This window comes from Danio rerio, chromosome 13 (assembly GCF_052040795.2).
Source record: "Danio rerio strain M-AB ecotype USA chromosome 13, GRCz13ab, whole genome shotgun sequence".
In the NCBI taxonomy this organism is placed as follows: Eukaryota; Metazoa; Chordata; class Actinopteri; order Cypriniformes; family Danionidae; genus Danio; species Danio rerio.
Genome location: NC_141033.1, coordinates 28,070,552 through 28,086,223, shown reverse-complemented (window position 1 = coordinate 28,086,223; position 15,672 = coordinate 28,070,552). Strand labels below are relative to the sequence as shown.

General features: G+C 36.1%; 1 protein-coding gene across 20 annotated transcripts; it reads left to right on the top strand.

Annotated features, from left to right (window-relative positions):
• The first annotated feature begins 1,097 nt into the window (after positions 1–1,097).
• On the top strand, positions 1,098–13,817 carry csgalnact2 (chondroitin sulfate N-acetylgalactosaminyltransferase 2). Of its 20 annotated transcripts, none has more exons than XR_015505210.1 (11): positions 1,098–1,179; positions 2,776–3,680; positions 4,492–4,708; positions 6,775–6,876; positions 8,509–8,690; positions 9,321–9,415; positions 9,501–9,582; positions 11,212–11,566; positions 11,986–13,026; positions 13,170–13,243; positions 13,363–13,817. XR_015505210.1 is itself a non-coding variant. In XM_087278068.1 (9 exons), the coding sequence occupies exons 3-9, from the start codon at positions 3,029–3,031 to the stop codon at positions 11,502–11,504; spliced, it is 1,623 nt and encodes a 540-aa protein (XP_087134194.1). In that variant the 5' UTR covers positions 1,098–1,179; positions 1,315–1,435; positions 2,776–3,028; the 3' UTR covers positions 11,505–13,817.
• Positions 13,818–15,672: the final 1,855 nt, after the last annotated feature.

Here is a 15,672-nt window from a genome sequence, read left to right as displayed (position 1 = left end):
CCATTAAAATGGGAAGATTTATTTAAATCAGACTCTTTTATTTTTTGCCGTGGAAACAAAGTCAAAGAACATCACAAAAACACATTTAAATGTACTCACAATTTAAGTTTCTAAACTTTTTTCTGTTGATCACAAAAGAATGTATTTTGAAGAAAGCTGAAGGAGTAAACATATTGAGAATTTTGAACATTCTTCTAAATGTCTACACTGTAAAAGAAATCTGTTATTTTATGTTTCTTTTTCTGGCAGCTGGGGTGCTGGAAAAAAGTGCAAAATAATGGCTGTTAAATTACTGAAATTTACTGTAAAATAACAAAAGTTAAAGGACAGAAATTTAAAGAAATTTCTATCATTTAATATGAAGTCACCCCAGCTACTGGAAAACAAAAAAACTTAAAATTATTCATTATGTTCATTGTACAAAGAAGAGATAAATTTAAACAAATAGCAGATGAGAAAACAATGACAGAATTTTCTTTTTAGGTTAAACAAAAACAGTTTAATGAATTCTCTAAGCACAGACTTTCAAAAATGTCATAATTTCAGGAAATTTCGTAGGCCAAAGGATAAAGTGGGGGTGACGCGATGGCTCATTGGTTAGCATTATCGCCTCACAGCAAAGGTTTCAGGTTCAAGACCCCCCATGAAAGGGACTGAGGAAGGAAAATAAATGAATGAATGAATGAATGAATGAATGAATGAATGAATGAATGAATGAATGAATGAATGAATGAATGAATGAATGAATGAATGAATGAAAAGTTAAAGGGATAGTTCACCCAAATGTTTTAAAACAAAAGCAGGTATACTGTTGGAAACCTACAACCACTGACCTGCCGGAAAACATATTCTATGGAAGTCATCGGTTACAGGCTTTCAGCATTCTTCTTTATTTTCTTTTGTTTTCAACTGAACAAACAAACTCAAACTGGTTTGGAAGAAGTAAAGAGAAAGAGAACGAAATTTTCATTTTTGGGTGAACTACCCCTTTAAAGACAGCAGGTGGACCTTTATTTTGAAATCCTGCGGCTCATGGCGGAAGTAACGTGCGTTTTATTGTGCTTCCTTTTCTGTCTGCCCCGTGGCGTTGTGTTCCCACATTTATTATGCTCGGGGTTCTGCTAAACAGTTGCCTAAAGAAGCGCTTACCGACATACACATACAACCACAACCACCGAGGTAAGTGTTGCTCGTTTCCGAATTTGTTTTATAAACAAAAACATGTCGATGTTTTCTTCCGCTATCGTTAGTTAGTATATTTGTATAATTTCCTTGTTCGAGCAGGAACACTTTGCTGTTGTGTCTTTTCCTCAGGCTGATGGATCAATGAGCCAGATGTTTCCCAGGACGCATAAAGCTCTGATTCACTGCAGTTTTATGAGTCGTTTTACTGAGACTCGTAACTGTTCGCTATTAGTTTGTAATGAGCAAACGTGTAAGTTAACATAAAATATAATTGCACTCTAGTACAGTACAATTGTTTTCGATAAATGTGCATCGTTTTATTCTGTGTTTGGGTAAAAGAGTGATCAGGAATCCACAACAAGGTCAGATTGATATTTATTCTACCTAGCAACAAATTTACAGTAGGTTAATTTGCATTTAATAATAATTTAGCATTTTTTTATTCAACTATTACCTGTCAATTATCTGCACTTTTCTATTCATTAAAGGTTAAAAAACCCTTAAAAATTATTATAAAAAAAGTGGTGCTCTCTTTAATATGCACTGGTATTTTTGTTCCATCTTTCTGCTGCTCTGATTATCCAAAAACAGTTCTCTTGAGTTTAACTGAACAATCACCTCTAACTGATGACTAGCGCCAGACAGAATCTGCAGACAGTTTTTCTATTTCTGCGAAGAATTTTGCAAAATCTGCAGATTTATGCTGAATGATTTTGGGAGTTTCATAACTAAAACGTAATATATAAAATAAAAAATAATACATTTTTACTTTTATTTAATGTTTACAATGCAAAATCAATTAGATAAACTTATTTGGTAAACAAAGCAAGTCTTATATAATATATCTAGTAAAAGAAAGAAAATAATTTACAAATTGTATTGTAAATAAATCATATGAACATTTTCGCATTACTATTATTATATCACAATAATATTAGTGAAATTAATTTCAAAACTGAATAAATATCAGTTTACACAAGTAAATGAATAGACTCCTTGATGGGCTAAAAATCTGCAGATTTCTGTGTGCGCAGATTCCTTGTGGACCTACTGATGACCTAGTCTGTCTTATATTGTCCTTGCAGACAATCACACATTGTTTGAGAGGTGCTGGTGCAAGATCATTCAATATTTTATACACTAAACACACATCAGCATAAAATAAGAAATTGTCGAATGTTATGCTGTTCAATACAGCTGCAGTAAAGATAGCTCATTGGCTTTTTAGCTCAATTTTGTACAGTTTGTTTAGATATTATACAATAGGTTTTAATGTTGTAATATTTGTGTGAGACCAGCTTGTAGCACAATAAAAGATAAATGAGGGACAATTGTATTCATGAAAAGTTTAATGGCAGCCATAATTCTATTTCTAATAAACCATACAATACTGTTTTAAAGTTAAAAAGACAGACCATTATGTTTTTACAAAATACAACAATTGAATCTATTGCAAAGGCTGCAAAATTATTATTCAAATGATATTTTTAGCTGTTTTTAATGTTAAAATATTAGTTTGTTATGTTGTTATGTCTTTGTCAGTTTGCACTGTTTGACCCTTTATGACTGATGACTTTCTCTTTGTTTTAGATGACTTATTTCTCTTAAAGAAGGAGCGCTGTGTGAGCAGGATGACAGAGTATGATCACACATCTCTGTGGAATCTGCGCATGTTTAGCGCACTGTAGTGCCAGGGGAGCACTGATTACAACAGAAATGTGACACTCCCGCCTTCCTCTGCTTCACTGGGGAATGGATTAATGTCAAAGACTTCATCCTTCCTAAAGGTTCCATCTTGACGATGCAAAACTGTGGCTGGTGAAGATCTCCCTGCCTCTCAGAAATGCCCAGACGGGGGCTTCCTCTGCAGGGGCGGGCACGCTGGCTTCTCCTGGGTGTTTTCCTGTTGGTGATACTGCTTCTCTTTGCTTATCTGCTGGAGTGCACACCGCCTGCAGACGTGAGCCAGGTGCTCCCAGGTCTGGCAGGAGATCCGTATGGAAAAGAGTATTACCAGGCCCTCTTGCAGGAGCAGGAAGAGCGCCATCTCAGCCGAGCGGCCAGCCTGAAGAGGCAGATCGCACAGCTCAAACAAGAGCTCCAGGAGATGAGCGAGAAGCTGCGGGTGCTTCAAGAGAAGAAGGAGGGTCCCGGGCCGCAGAGTCTGAACGATGGCAGGGATCAAGAGCCAGGTGATCTCCTGGAGTATCTGCATTCACAGATCGACAAGGCCGAGGTGAACACTGGAGCCAGGCTGCCCAGTGAATATGCGCTGGTTCCCTTTGAGAGCTTCACCACCACTAAAGTGTACCAGCTGGAGATGGGTTTGACTCGCCATCCTGAGGAGAAACCTGTGAGGAAGGACCGGAGGGATGAGCTGGTGGAGGTGATCGAAGCTGGTTTGGATATTATTAATAACCCTGAGGAAGACGATGGACAGGAGGACAACATTCCTATGCAGAGGCAGACCTTCACTGAAAGCCAATTTTTTGAAGGTGAGAGCCGCACAGATGAAGTATGTGCTATCCCTGGTCAACAAATCTGTCTGTCTGTCTGTCTGTCTATCTATCTATCATATGAACAAAATAAAAAGTCCGCCGTTTCATAATTATGCTCTAGTGTTTATATCGTGGTGTCACTAAATACGTTCTCAAAGGTGCTGTTATTTAAGAAACATGCTAAGTGAACATTATTGTTTATCTGAATAACTAAAGTGCTAAAGTCAGATATTCTGGTTTGAAAATGTGCTTTCTGTGCTGGAACGCTGTCTTAGTTTTGGTTTTTTTAGCCCATCCAATGTTACTTTAGTCAATTATATTTCAGCATGACGGGTTGCCCTGGTGCAAAACAGTACATTTCACTCATTTATTTAGAATGGCTCTCAAAGCACCAGCCTCCAAAATGAGATGCAGATTCAGAGTTCTACATGACGTGGTTATTAATTAGCAAATAATATAAATTTTTTTATTTATTTATTTGACATGGACATCACAATTACACTGGACAACCAAATGCATTTGTTTAAGTGTTTTAGCAAACTTGCTAATTTTCAACACCTTTCCACAGGAGGCTTAAAATTGACAAAATAGAAATATAATAGAACATACACAACATTACAATTCTTTACATAAAATTACTGCAGGCAAAAGCAAAGGCGACATGATCCAACCAACTTACAGCTGAACGGGTTTCGTGTACTTAACAGGGCTTGTTTGTGTTTGAGCATAATAAAGGTGGTGTGAACTTTGCACAGCTCCAAATATTCAGTAACTTAAGCTGCTCTTATGTACTTGCTATTCTTGGCAGGGCTCTACAGGACGGAGAGGGACAAAGGCACACTGTATGAGCTCTACTTTGCTAAAGAGAATTCTCATGAGTATCGTCACGTCACCCTCTTCCGGCCGTTCGGGCCCCTCATGAAAGTGAGGAGCACGTCTGTGGACACCGCCAGTGCCATCATTAACATCATAGTACCGCTGTCGGGACGCACTGAAGCCTTTGTTCAGTTCTTGCATAACTTCAGGTGAGAAGGCCACCAGGTTGGAGAGGTTTTCATTTGTGTTGGCACTGTGAATGTGCTGTGGTGATGGTGTGTTTTTGAAGGCCAAGCCATAAGTTAGCATCACATTGGTTCTCACTGCCATAAACCAAAATAATTTTTCCCTTAGCTTTTTTTTTCTATTTTTGTTTTGAAAAAAGGATCCTACACCTTTTCATAATCGTTATAACATATGATAAAAAGAACAAATAACTTTTAAAATGACAACTTTGAGTTCTTCGAGAGAAGTTGAAAAATAAATTAGCATTACATAATTTTAATTTACTGTAAAGCTGATTTTAGTCTACAGTTGTCAAGATTTGAAGTGGTCTTTCATCATAACCTTTCATATGGGTGCTCAAACTCAGTCCAGGAGGGCTGGTGTCCTGCAAAGTTTAGTTCCAACATCAATCAAACACACCTGTGCTAGCTAATGAAGCTCTTGCTAGGCTTTCTATAAATATCCATGCAGCTGTGTTGAGGCAAGTTGAAACCAAAATCTGCAGGACACCGACACCTGCCCTCCAGGACCGAGTTTGGTCACCCCTGATCCAAATTGTTCTAAAACTATTAAACATCACAAATTCTTGCGTTGGGACAATTTTAAAAAAGATTTTTGGTCCACTTCAAATCTTGGCTTCTATATCGAAAGTACTAAAAAGAGATAGCAATTTTAATTATAAACTAAATAAAGCTGTACAAGCAAACTAGTGTGAAGATGTGTTTAATGTGAGTTTTAACCATTTGCTGATGATTAAATTTGTCAATTTAATTATATAAAATATGTGACGCTGGAACATAAAACCCCCCAAAAATTTGGATAGGACAATATTTGGCCAAGATGCATTTGTTTTGAGGTCCATGGGTTAAAAAAGTACTGAGAATATCAGAGTTAGGCATAGTGCAGTTGGTAGTGCAGTCACCTCACAGCAAGAAGGTTGCTGGTTCGAGCCTCGGCTGGGTCAGTTGGCGTTTCTGTGTGGAGTTGGCATGCTCTCCCTGCGTTCGCGTGGGTTTCCTCCGGGTGCTCTAGTTTCCCCCACAGTCCAAAGACATGCAGTACAGGTGAATTATGAAGGCTAAATTATTGGAGTTTATGAGTGTGTATGGATGTTTCCCAGAGATGGGTTGCTGCTGTAAGGGCATCCGCTGCGTAAAACATGTGCTGGATTAGTTGGCGGTTCATTCTGCTGTGGCGACCCCAGATTAATAAAGGGACTAATCTGAAAATGAATAAATTAATGAATATCAGAGTTTAAACTTTTCCAAATTATGTTCTTAGCAATGCATGTTACTAATCAAAAATAAGTTGACATTTATAAGACGTGTTTACAGTAGGAATTGTACAAAATATCATTATGGGACATGTACTTTACTTAATATTTTAATGATTTAACGATTAAAAAATATATATTATTTTGACCCGTACAATTTATTTTTGGACATTTATTTCTTATCTCTAATTCAATATACGACTTGTTTTGTGGTCAAGGGTCACATATAGAGAAAGTCTTGTGCTTGTGTTGACCACAGACTTTATTTGAAGCCCTTGACCTCGGGACATTGGAAATAGAAGTGCCGAAGTTTCTGCATAATTCAGTTTTGTTCTGATTCAAGACCAAAAATGATTCAAGAAATAGATCAATGTACACAATTGTACTGTTGTAAGAAGCACATAGCATACAAATTTGTGTGGCAGTTATTTTTATAGTCCTGTTTGTAATTTACATATGATTATCATTAAGTGCAATGCAAATTTTTGTGATAAATTTGAAATTGATGAAAGTGGTCTGAGTAAATTATTCACACTAATGCACAATAAAAACTAACGATTATTTTCTATTGAAAATACTTGTTCAAACAAAGAAACGTTTGCTGTTGTTTCTGAGAGTGCTTTCTGTTCCTGTGTGCTGCAAATCACATGCCTGAGCTTCTTGAAAAATGTGGCTTACAGCAACACTAAGCCAGATGTTACACAGTTTTACAAGAGAACGGGTTTGCCTTTGAAATTTTTGGAAATGTTGTGGTCCGACATTGTTTTCTGTGTGCAGGGAGGTTTGTATCCAGCAGGACAAGCGGGTCCATCTCACAGTGGTGTATTTTGGGCAGGCAGGCTTGCAGGAGGTGAAGGAGTCTTTAAAGAAAATGGCCAGGTTTGAAGACTTTAAATATTGCACAATATTCAGGGTTCTCACAGGTGCTAGAAATACATGTGAATGTTTTAATCTAATGTTGTCAAAGTGCTTAAAACTGCTTGAAAATGTATTTGTGTTGCTTTCATGATAATTTGTTCCTTAATGAGTCCTAATTAACTATTTAAATAAAATAAATATTTTTTCTTTTGCATAAAATAAAATCTCTGGAGTGCAAATGCATCATGATCTGGCTGTCTTTGTTTACATTCAATATGTGAGTAAATTACATCTAAGAGTAAATGACAGCAATTCAATGTTGGGCTTGAGGCAAACATGCAATCATATGTTTTTTTTTCAGTATACTATACTACAGAATACTGTACTATAAAACATGTACTTGTAGTGGGATGGAAAAGTTTAAAAATGCATCTGGAAAGGGCCTAAATCTGATTTAAAAAAAATAAGAAACCTAAATATTGTATGCGAGTCACTAATACTAGCTAACAACCTAAAGGGAGAAAATACAAGGACGTCTGCAGTTTACCCATACTAGTGGTGGTTGTGTAAATTGTAATGTTCACATTTAACAGTAAAAATTAAACTACTTAATTTTAAAGTACTTAAAGGGTCACGAAACACCAAAACACATTTTTTGAGCTGTTGACAGTCGTATATGTGTCCCACACTGCTAAAAACACTATTAGGACACCTATATTTCACTAAAAAGATTAAATTGGTTGTTTTTGCATTATTTCAAGCAAATTCGTACTTCCGGTTTGAAACGAATTTTTGAAGCAGCGTCACGGTCATGACATAATAGCGTTGTATTCCAGCGTGCAGACTGGACGTGTGTGCCAGAGTGTGTCTTACAGTATGATTCTTCATGCGGTATCAAACATTACATGAAAAATACACGCTTAGAGCAGTTCCTCGAATCAAATATCTGGTTTGTCGCGAGGGGCATGAATGAACTCCCTGAATGAAAGAGCCAAACTGCAGTTAAAGTCCACCATTTAATAATTTGGCAAATAATTCGACTACAGATGTCCATGTAGGTTAAACACCATCACTTTCTCCTGTATGTGTGTATTTTGACTCTGAAATTCAGCGCGCCCAAATAGACACTCCCACACCATCCCACTTTTCTTCCTCCGACACTCTCCCCTAAACAGAGCTGGACACGCCCACTTTTCTGACTTTTTCCAAAGTAGAGGTGTGAAAACACCCTGCTGAAACGAGGGGGTTTCATGGCCCTTTAAACTACTTGTGCTTTTGAAATTGCATTGTACTTTTATAACTTTTTAAAAAGATTTTAAAGGTATTAATACTTTTATTTAGTATCCACAACAACTTTAAGCAAAAATATTGATAATTATAGAATAATGTGGGCCACATTCATGAAAACTGTTTAATTTGTGCAGCTACTCAGAAGTAATGATGTTGGAATTTAGCTTAAAGACATATGAATAAGTTACATTTTTACATTTGAACTCCTATTATAAATGCTAACAATATTTCTCGTCAGCTCAGTTTGTTTTGGTGAGCTGGCTTTCAAAAGCAAATATTTCGAAAACAAAATCATAAGTTAATACTCAGCATGGTTGCTGTTTGTCTTGTAAACTTGACACTGTTGTTGCTGTTGTTTACCAGTGAAGAGAGCTTCAGTAACTACACTCTGATCCCTGTGGATGAGGAGTTTTCTCGAGGTCGTGGTCTGGATATTGGAGCTCATGCGTGGGAGAAAGGAGGAGATGTGTTGATGTTCTTCTGTGACGTTGACATCTACTTCACACTGGAGTTTCTCAGCACCTGTCGACTCAATACAGCTCCAGGTCTGTCTTCTCAACAAACACCTTGATCTAAAAACTCAAAGAAGTATGAATAAATAAGCAAAATAAGATAGAATTACTCATCAGCAACAAGACTATGACCATATAGCGAGTGATCCTTCCCATTTTTAGGTTAACCGAAAAGTTCAGGTCCATGAGATGTTGCATTATTGGTCCATTTTCTCAGAATAAAATAAATTGTTCCATTTTCTGATTTACAAATGAGTAATTTGCTTAATTTTATAAATTTCCATTGTAATTTTCCTCCATGCATTTAGGGTAGGACAACCATTTTTTGGTAATGCTGTTTTTGACAGCCACCAACAAGATATTCATTAGATACTTGTCCCTTTTTCACCATTCCTCAGATATATGTTCAAAAAATGTAATTTTACAATCAAAGAGTATCACAGATTCAAAGATATTTTGTAAGGCATTGTATATATTTTTTCCAATATTTTGTAATAACCGAGCAGTCCCAGAAAATGTGATAGTGATTGGCCTTTTGATTTCCGCAGTTTCTCCAGCATATAGACGAATTTCCAGCATTATATAAAATGTACATTTCTTATAATGTATACTTTTTGTTTTTTTTAAAATGATACTAAAAGTTCCTTTTTTTCTCTCTTGAAGGAAAGAGGGTTTTCTATCCGGTGGTTTTCAGTTTGTATAATCCAGCTATAGTTTATGGAAATCTGGAGTTTCCGCCACCCATTGAGAGTCAGCTGGTATGTAATCATTATTTTTGTTGTTAGCTGAATTTGTAGCCTTGTAGTGATAGAAAAAAATGAAAAATATGTGTGTTGTTCATAGATTCATAAAAAAGATGCTGGGTTCTGGAGGGATTTTGGATTTGGCATGACTTGTCAGTATCGCTCTGATTTCCTCAATATTGGTAAGTCATTGTTGCTTTTGTAGATTGTAAGAAATCCTACTGTAATATAGTGCAATATAATATGCATTTTATTGAGTACTTGAATGCATTGGGATTAATTATTTTACATTTATTCTTTTCTAGTTCTTTATATTATTTGTAACATTTACATTACTACTAAAATAGATTTAGCAAATTGAGCAAAAGCAATGTTTAAAATAGATCAGGTATATTTATCTTGTCGGTTATTTTTTTTACATTACATGAAAAATATTTGTCAAACGCATCAGTTTATTGAAAATCCCCTACATAATATACAGTGGTCCCTCGCTATAACAGTTCACCTTTCGCAGTTTTACAGTGTTGTGGATTTTTTTTTTGTGCAATTTGACTTGCCTTTTTTTTTTTTTTACTGCGCTTTGTCTTCTGATTTGCTGTAGACCATTTTCAATCAGTCTTCTCCGTGCCATGTCTCCTGTTTAGTACAGAATGCGTTCAGTTTGTCAAATTGACATAAATTTTTGATCGCTAGCAGTGTGACTCTGAAGTGCTGTACTGTATTTTTGCAAGTTCTCTCCCCAACAAACCCCATAATGTCGACAAAACGTTCTGCACCGTCAAAGCCACCCAAGGTAGCACTCAAAAGGCAAGAAGTTGCTAACAATCGAACAACATAGACTTCTGGACATGCTAAAGAAAGGTAGAAGTTATGCAGTGTTCAAACAAGAGAGAAGAGTGTGAAAATGTTAATGCCGGTCTTAGAAAATAGTGTAGTGTAGTGATTAAAACATCTATAATAACTGTAAAAAATAAAGTGGACTACTTCGGATTTTACCTATTGCGGGCCATTTTTAGAATGTAACTCCCACAAATAACAAGGGACATAGAAAACATAGAAAAATAGCATCTTTTACTTGGTCAGAATTGCAGCACATCTTTTTAAATTAAAATTTTAATGTTTTTCAAGAGCTTTTAGAACCAAGGAAACAAAAGTAAATACTGCACACAAAGGTTATGGGCTACTAAAAACCAATAGAAATGAAAATGTTGTATATTGAATATTGTACTGAGAATGTTTGAAACATTTATACTACTGCTGCACGAAATATTTATTGAGTTTTATTTAATAAATAAAGATTTAAAATATTAAACTAAAACTCCCAAGCCAAGGCACTATCCTAATGAGTGAAACTGTTGAATCACTCAGAAATATATTTAAAGTGACTTTTAAGCAACTTTTAAGCTAGACTAATTCAAATTGTGGATTCATTTAGTAACAAATGATTAAATCACCACTTCTGATGCTATACATAGTGCATGGAAAGTATGTTCTTAGGCGTTGTTTTGCAAAGAAAGTGTCTTGCTTGCACATTTAAACTACACAACATTACCACAGGCATACACTTCCCACACTACATAATTTTCAACCCCCATTCACTAATGAAAGGCATAAAACATATTCACAAAATCATCCATAACCACATCTAGTTGTGCTAAACAGCTATTCTTTTTTCCAGGTTAAAGACCATGTTTCAATAGTTCAGTTTAAACTTTTACATTATTATAGCAGGAAGAAAAATGTTAAGCCATTTCAAAGACCTTACAATTAGTGCCCCTTTATGCCCTTGTTGTTGTTGTTCTGATTTCCAGGAGGATTTGACCTGGAAGTGAAAGGTTGGGGTGTTGAAGATGTGCACTTGTACAGGAAGTACCTGCGGAGCGATCCGATCGTGATCCGCACCCCCGTCTCAGGCCTCTTCCACTTGTGGCACGAGAAGCTGTGTGCTGATGAACTGACCCCAGAGCAGTATCGCATGTGCATCCAGTCCAAGGCCATGAACGAGGCGTCTCACTCTCACCTTGGCATGCTGGTCTTCAGAGAAGAGATCGAAACGCACCTGCGCAAACAGGCCTACAAAACCCAGAGCAGACCCGCAGAATGAAGCACATACACAAGCAACAGCACAGCAACAGAGAACAGTTGACTTCTTATCATTTCAAAACAATCCATCAATTACAGAATGTTAAAGGGTTAGTTCACCCAACGATTTAAATTGTGTTATTAATGACTCATTCCAGTCCCCGTGAGGCCTTCGTTCATCTTCAGAACACAAATGATGATATTTTAGATGAAATCCTGGAGCTCTCTGACCTTCCATAGACATCAGCAGTTCTGAGATGTTCATGGTCCAAAAGAAGAACTAAAAACACTCCATGTGACTTCAGGGGTTCAACTTACAACATACAAAGCTCCATACCTTTGTGTGTCAAAACATCTTGTTCTTAGAGCTTTTTTGGGCAAATTTCATCTAAATTATGTTCATTTTTTGTAAACGAAGATGAAAGAAGGTCTCGGGGGAATGGAATGACATGATGATGATGATGATGAGTGATTAATACAGAATTCTATATGTTTGGGTGAACTAACCCTTTAAGTATGGTGGAAGGATAGTACCGATCGGTATTAATGAACTGTTTACATCATTTACACTTGATCTAGGTTTTATCAAAGGCTTTTTGGATTTATATGTGAATAACGGTCAGTTCATTTTTGGAAGTGAGTGATTGAAGATGAGCTGCAGAGAAATAATGTGGGCCACATTCATGAAAACTGTTTGATTTGTGCAGCTACAAGCTATCTTACTGAGTAGCTTATAAAATGTTTTCTACAAATGATTTTGCACAGAAGTTGGTCTGCTCATTAAGATGTGCCAAGTGTGACGCATGTCTTAGTTGTTTTTTTATGTTGAAATGACCTGATGGAGCCATATGTTGTGTTTTTATATTACTACTGTCGAAAGTGTTTGCGTCGACGCAGAAAGGGAGAAGTTTTGCGTACATAGATGAAAGGGACAATCATTCACAAACTGCTCAAGCTGGATTTATGTTGGAACAGTATTCAGACTTTTCACAAAATCTTCCTCAGTTTATTTGCTGATTGAATAAGCATGGAGCTGATGTGCAGTTTGATGCATGTGTCAGGCTTTTACTTTACACCGTGTGTGAGGACACGGCTCAGTGCCATACAGTTAAAGGGTTAGCTCACACCAGAAATGAGAATTCTGTCAACTTGCTGACCCTCATTAAGATCTAAATTTATCTTCAGAACACAGATGAAAATACATTTGAATCAAATCTAAGATATTTTTGTCAGTTTTGAAAGCCTGATGCTTTGTAATGAGCCAATTCTACTAATCTAAATCTGCTGAAAAAGATTCAATGGAAAGTTTTGGCTGTTATTCAAGTTAACAATCGGCAAACTTAACCAAACTCAATCAGTCACTTGAGCAAGGACAAACCTTGTTGATTCTTGCAGAAGTTCACACGTGAAGAAAGAACCTCATTGGTTCTCACTCATCAAGCAAGCATACTTGAGCTTTGTGGTCAAATCTAAACGCTGATTGGTTATATATGCGAATTAAAAACATCATAAATATGTCAAATCTCTTCGGAAGGTTTAGATCAGTGTTTCTCAACCACATTCCTGGAGGACCACCAACACTGCATATTTTGAATGTCTCCTTTGTCACACCCATTTCAGGTCTTTCAGTCTTTGCTAATGATTGGAATCAAGTGGGTTTGGTTAAGAAGACATGGAAAATGTGCAGAGCTGGTGGTTCTCCTGGAACGTGGTTGAGAAACACTGGTGTAGATCGTGGATATCAAACTCAATTCTTGGAGAGCCGGAGCTCTGCACAGTTTAGCTCCCACCCTGATTAAACACAGCTGATCCAACTAATCAAAGTGTTCAAGACTACTAGAGACTAGTAAGCAGGTGTAGGTTGGAGCTAAACTATGCAGAGCTGCGGCCCTCCAGGAATTGAGTTTGAGACCACTGGTTTAGATCAAATTGCTTAATTATGAATTCCATTGGGAAAACAGAAATCTCTCCTTTTTTTAATAAATAGATGATGAACAGATTTCTTATAGGTTTGTGAGGTCCTTACCGTGAAGAAACAGTGGCAGAATTCAAATGTTTTTAGTGGAACTAATTCTTTTATATTCTGAAGTCTGTGTTTCACTCTCTGCAACCACTTTGAGATGAATATGTGGTGCAATATTGAGTTATTAAAAATAATAAATTCTCTGACTGGACATGCCTCTACTGATGGGGACTTTATATTTTAGTTTCATTTAAATCAGCAGGTAGATTAAAAATGACTAATACTATCTGATGTAGAGCCTCAAATTCATCAAGATGTTGAATAACATCATTGTTCATTTTCTAACACAAATAAAAGAAATACACAACCAGACTTTTTAATGCTGTTTGTCAAAATATGTGCTTGATTTTAAAGTATGTTGTTCCAAATATTTCATATAGCCTGTAAATTAGCTACTACGATCTAGATCTCAATGTCTACAATCGTACACATTTTCAGGGTTTGTAAGGGTGCTGGAAATCCTTGAAAATGTCACTTTTTTTAGTCTGTTGTTTTCAAGGTTTGAAAAGTGTTTTGATTTTGGATGAAGTGACAATAATAAATGATTAATCTGTGCACTACGACTAAGCAGTGGGAAAACACAAAATGCATGGAGATTAAAAGACTTTATGACAATGCACAAGATTAAAATGAACAAATCCAAAATGATTTTTTTACACATGCATAGTCCTCAAGAAATCAAAACTAACTATATGATTTTGTTTGCTCAGATTGTCAGTTTTGTGGTGAACAATTCATCTGTGCATGAAAAAAATAGCTTGACCTTCAAATCTTTAATCAGAATCTGAAAATGCACCCTGTTTGTTTTCATGAAAATGATCAGATTGCGTGATTTTGAGGCATTGGGTGTTTAACATATTTACCAATGCTGCTCCAACTGTCAGTTTTGACAACAAACAGAAATGGTTCGAGGTGTTTGTTAGGTTGTAACGACTCTTCTAAAACCTTTTTTCTGATCTTTCTGAAATGCCAACTTTACTATATTCATTCAGACCATGCTAGAAAAAACAAGCCACCCCCATTGTTTGCTCATTTAAAGTTCTAAAAACTGTCGTAATGCAAAGAACAGGGAAAAAAACTATCTCAGCTTCCGGTTCATGGACACTTTAATCTACCACGCAACACAGTAGACGCGCATACCAATTTGAAGCACAGACAGCGACTGTCCTCCCCGGAAAGCCGGAACCGCAGATGGCGTCCGTGACCGCAATCATTTACCAAGTCTTCATACAATTAACATGAAAACTAAACACAAAGTAATATTTAAACTGTATAAAAGTACAAATTCAAATGAGGATAAAACAAATGGCCACTCTGGTTTTCTTTTTATTCAACAAATCGGTTTTGAATGAATCATTTACCTGAAACGTATTTCATGGATGAGATTATATGGAATATAGTATTTTATTAGTCATTAAATCAAACTGAACAGTCGATTACCTATTGTCAGGCGTCCTTTAAGAAAATTAGATAAATTAACAATCCCAATTATTTATGTATTTATTTGCAGTGCATATCCTGCATGCCCCTCCGCTATGCCACTGATTTGTCCCTTTAACTGCCTGCTCTACCAAACGGCTGACCATAATTTGAGTGTTTTAAATAATGACTGTAAAAGTCTTAAAGCATAATCCTGTTGCACTACTACACTTGATTTTGGTTTTATTGTTAAAAATAAAGCAAAGCATGTTAAATGAGAAACTGAAATATATAATGGCATACTTCAAAAAATAAAGGTGATTTAGTATTCAGAAATGTTTTATTTTGAATATGTTTTTAAATAAATTGGTCTTACACTTCATATTGTCTGATTTTCATATGTATTAATTCAGGTACTTTTACCATACACTGACACATCAACCACTTGGTAGAAGCAGACATTTTTGAAATTAAGGAATGTGTTTAAAAAAAAACTGCATTGAGTGTGTTAACTAGCAACATTAGGAGTTAAGAAATGCAATACAATTTTTTTTCTTGGTGGGGTAGTGTAATTGACATTAAAAAAAAAAAAAAAAAAAAAAGAGTAAATGACAGTTATTCAAAGCTGGGCTTGTGGCAAACATGCCATCAGAAATGTTGCTTGGAGTTCTGTTCTACAGAACAACAAATGGCATCTGATAAAATATGTAAATATATGTAAATAACCACGATTGTATAATGCAGAAAA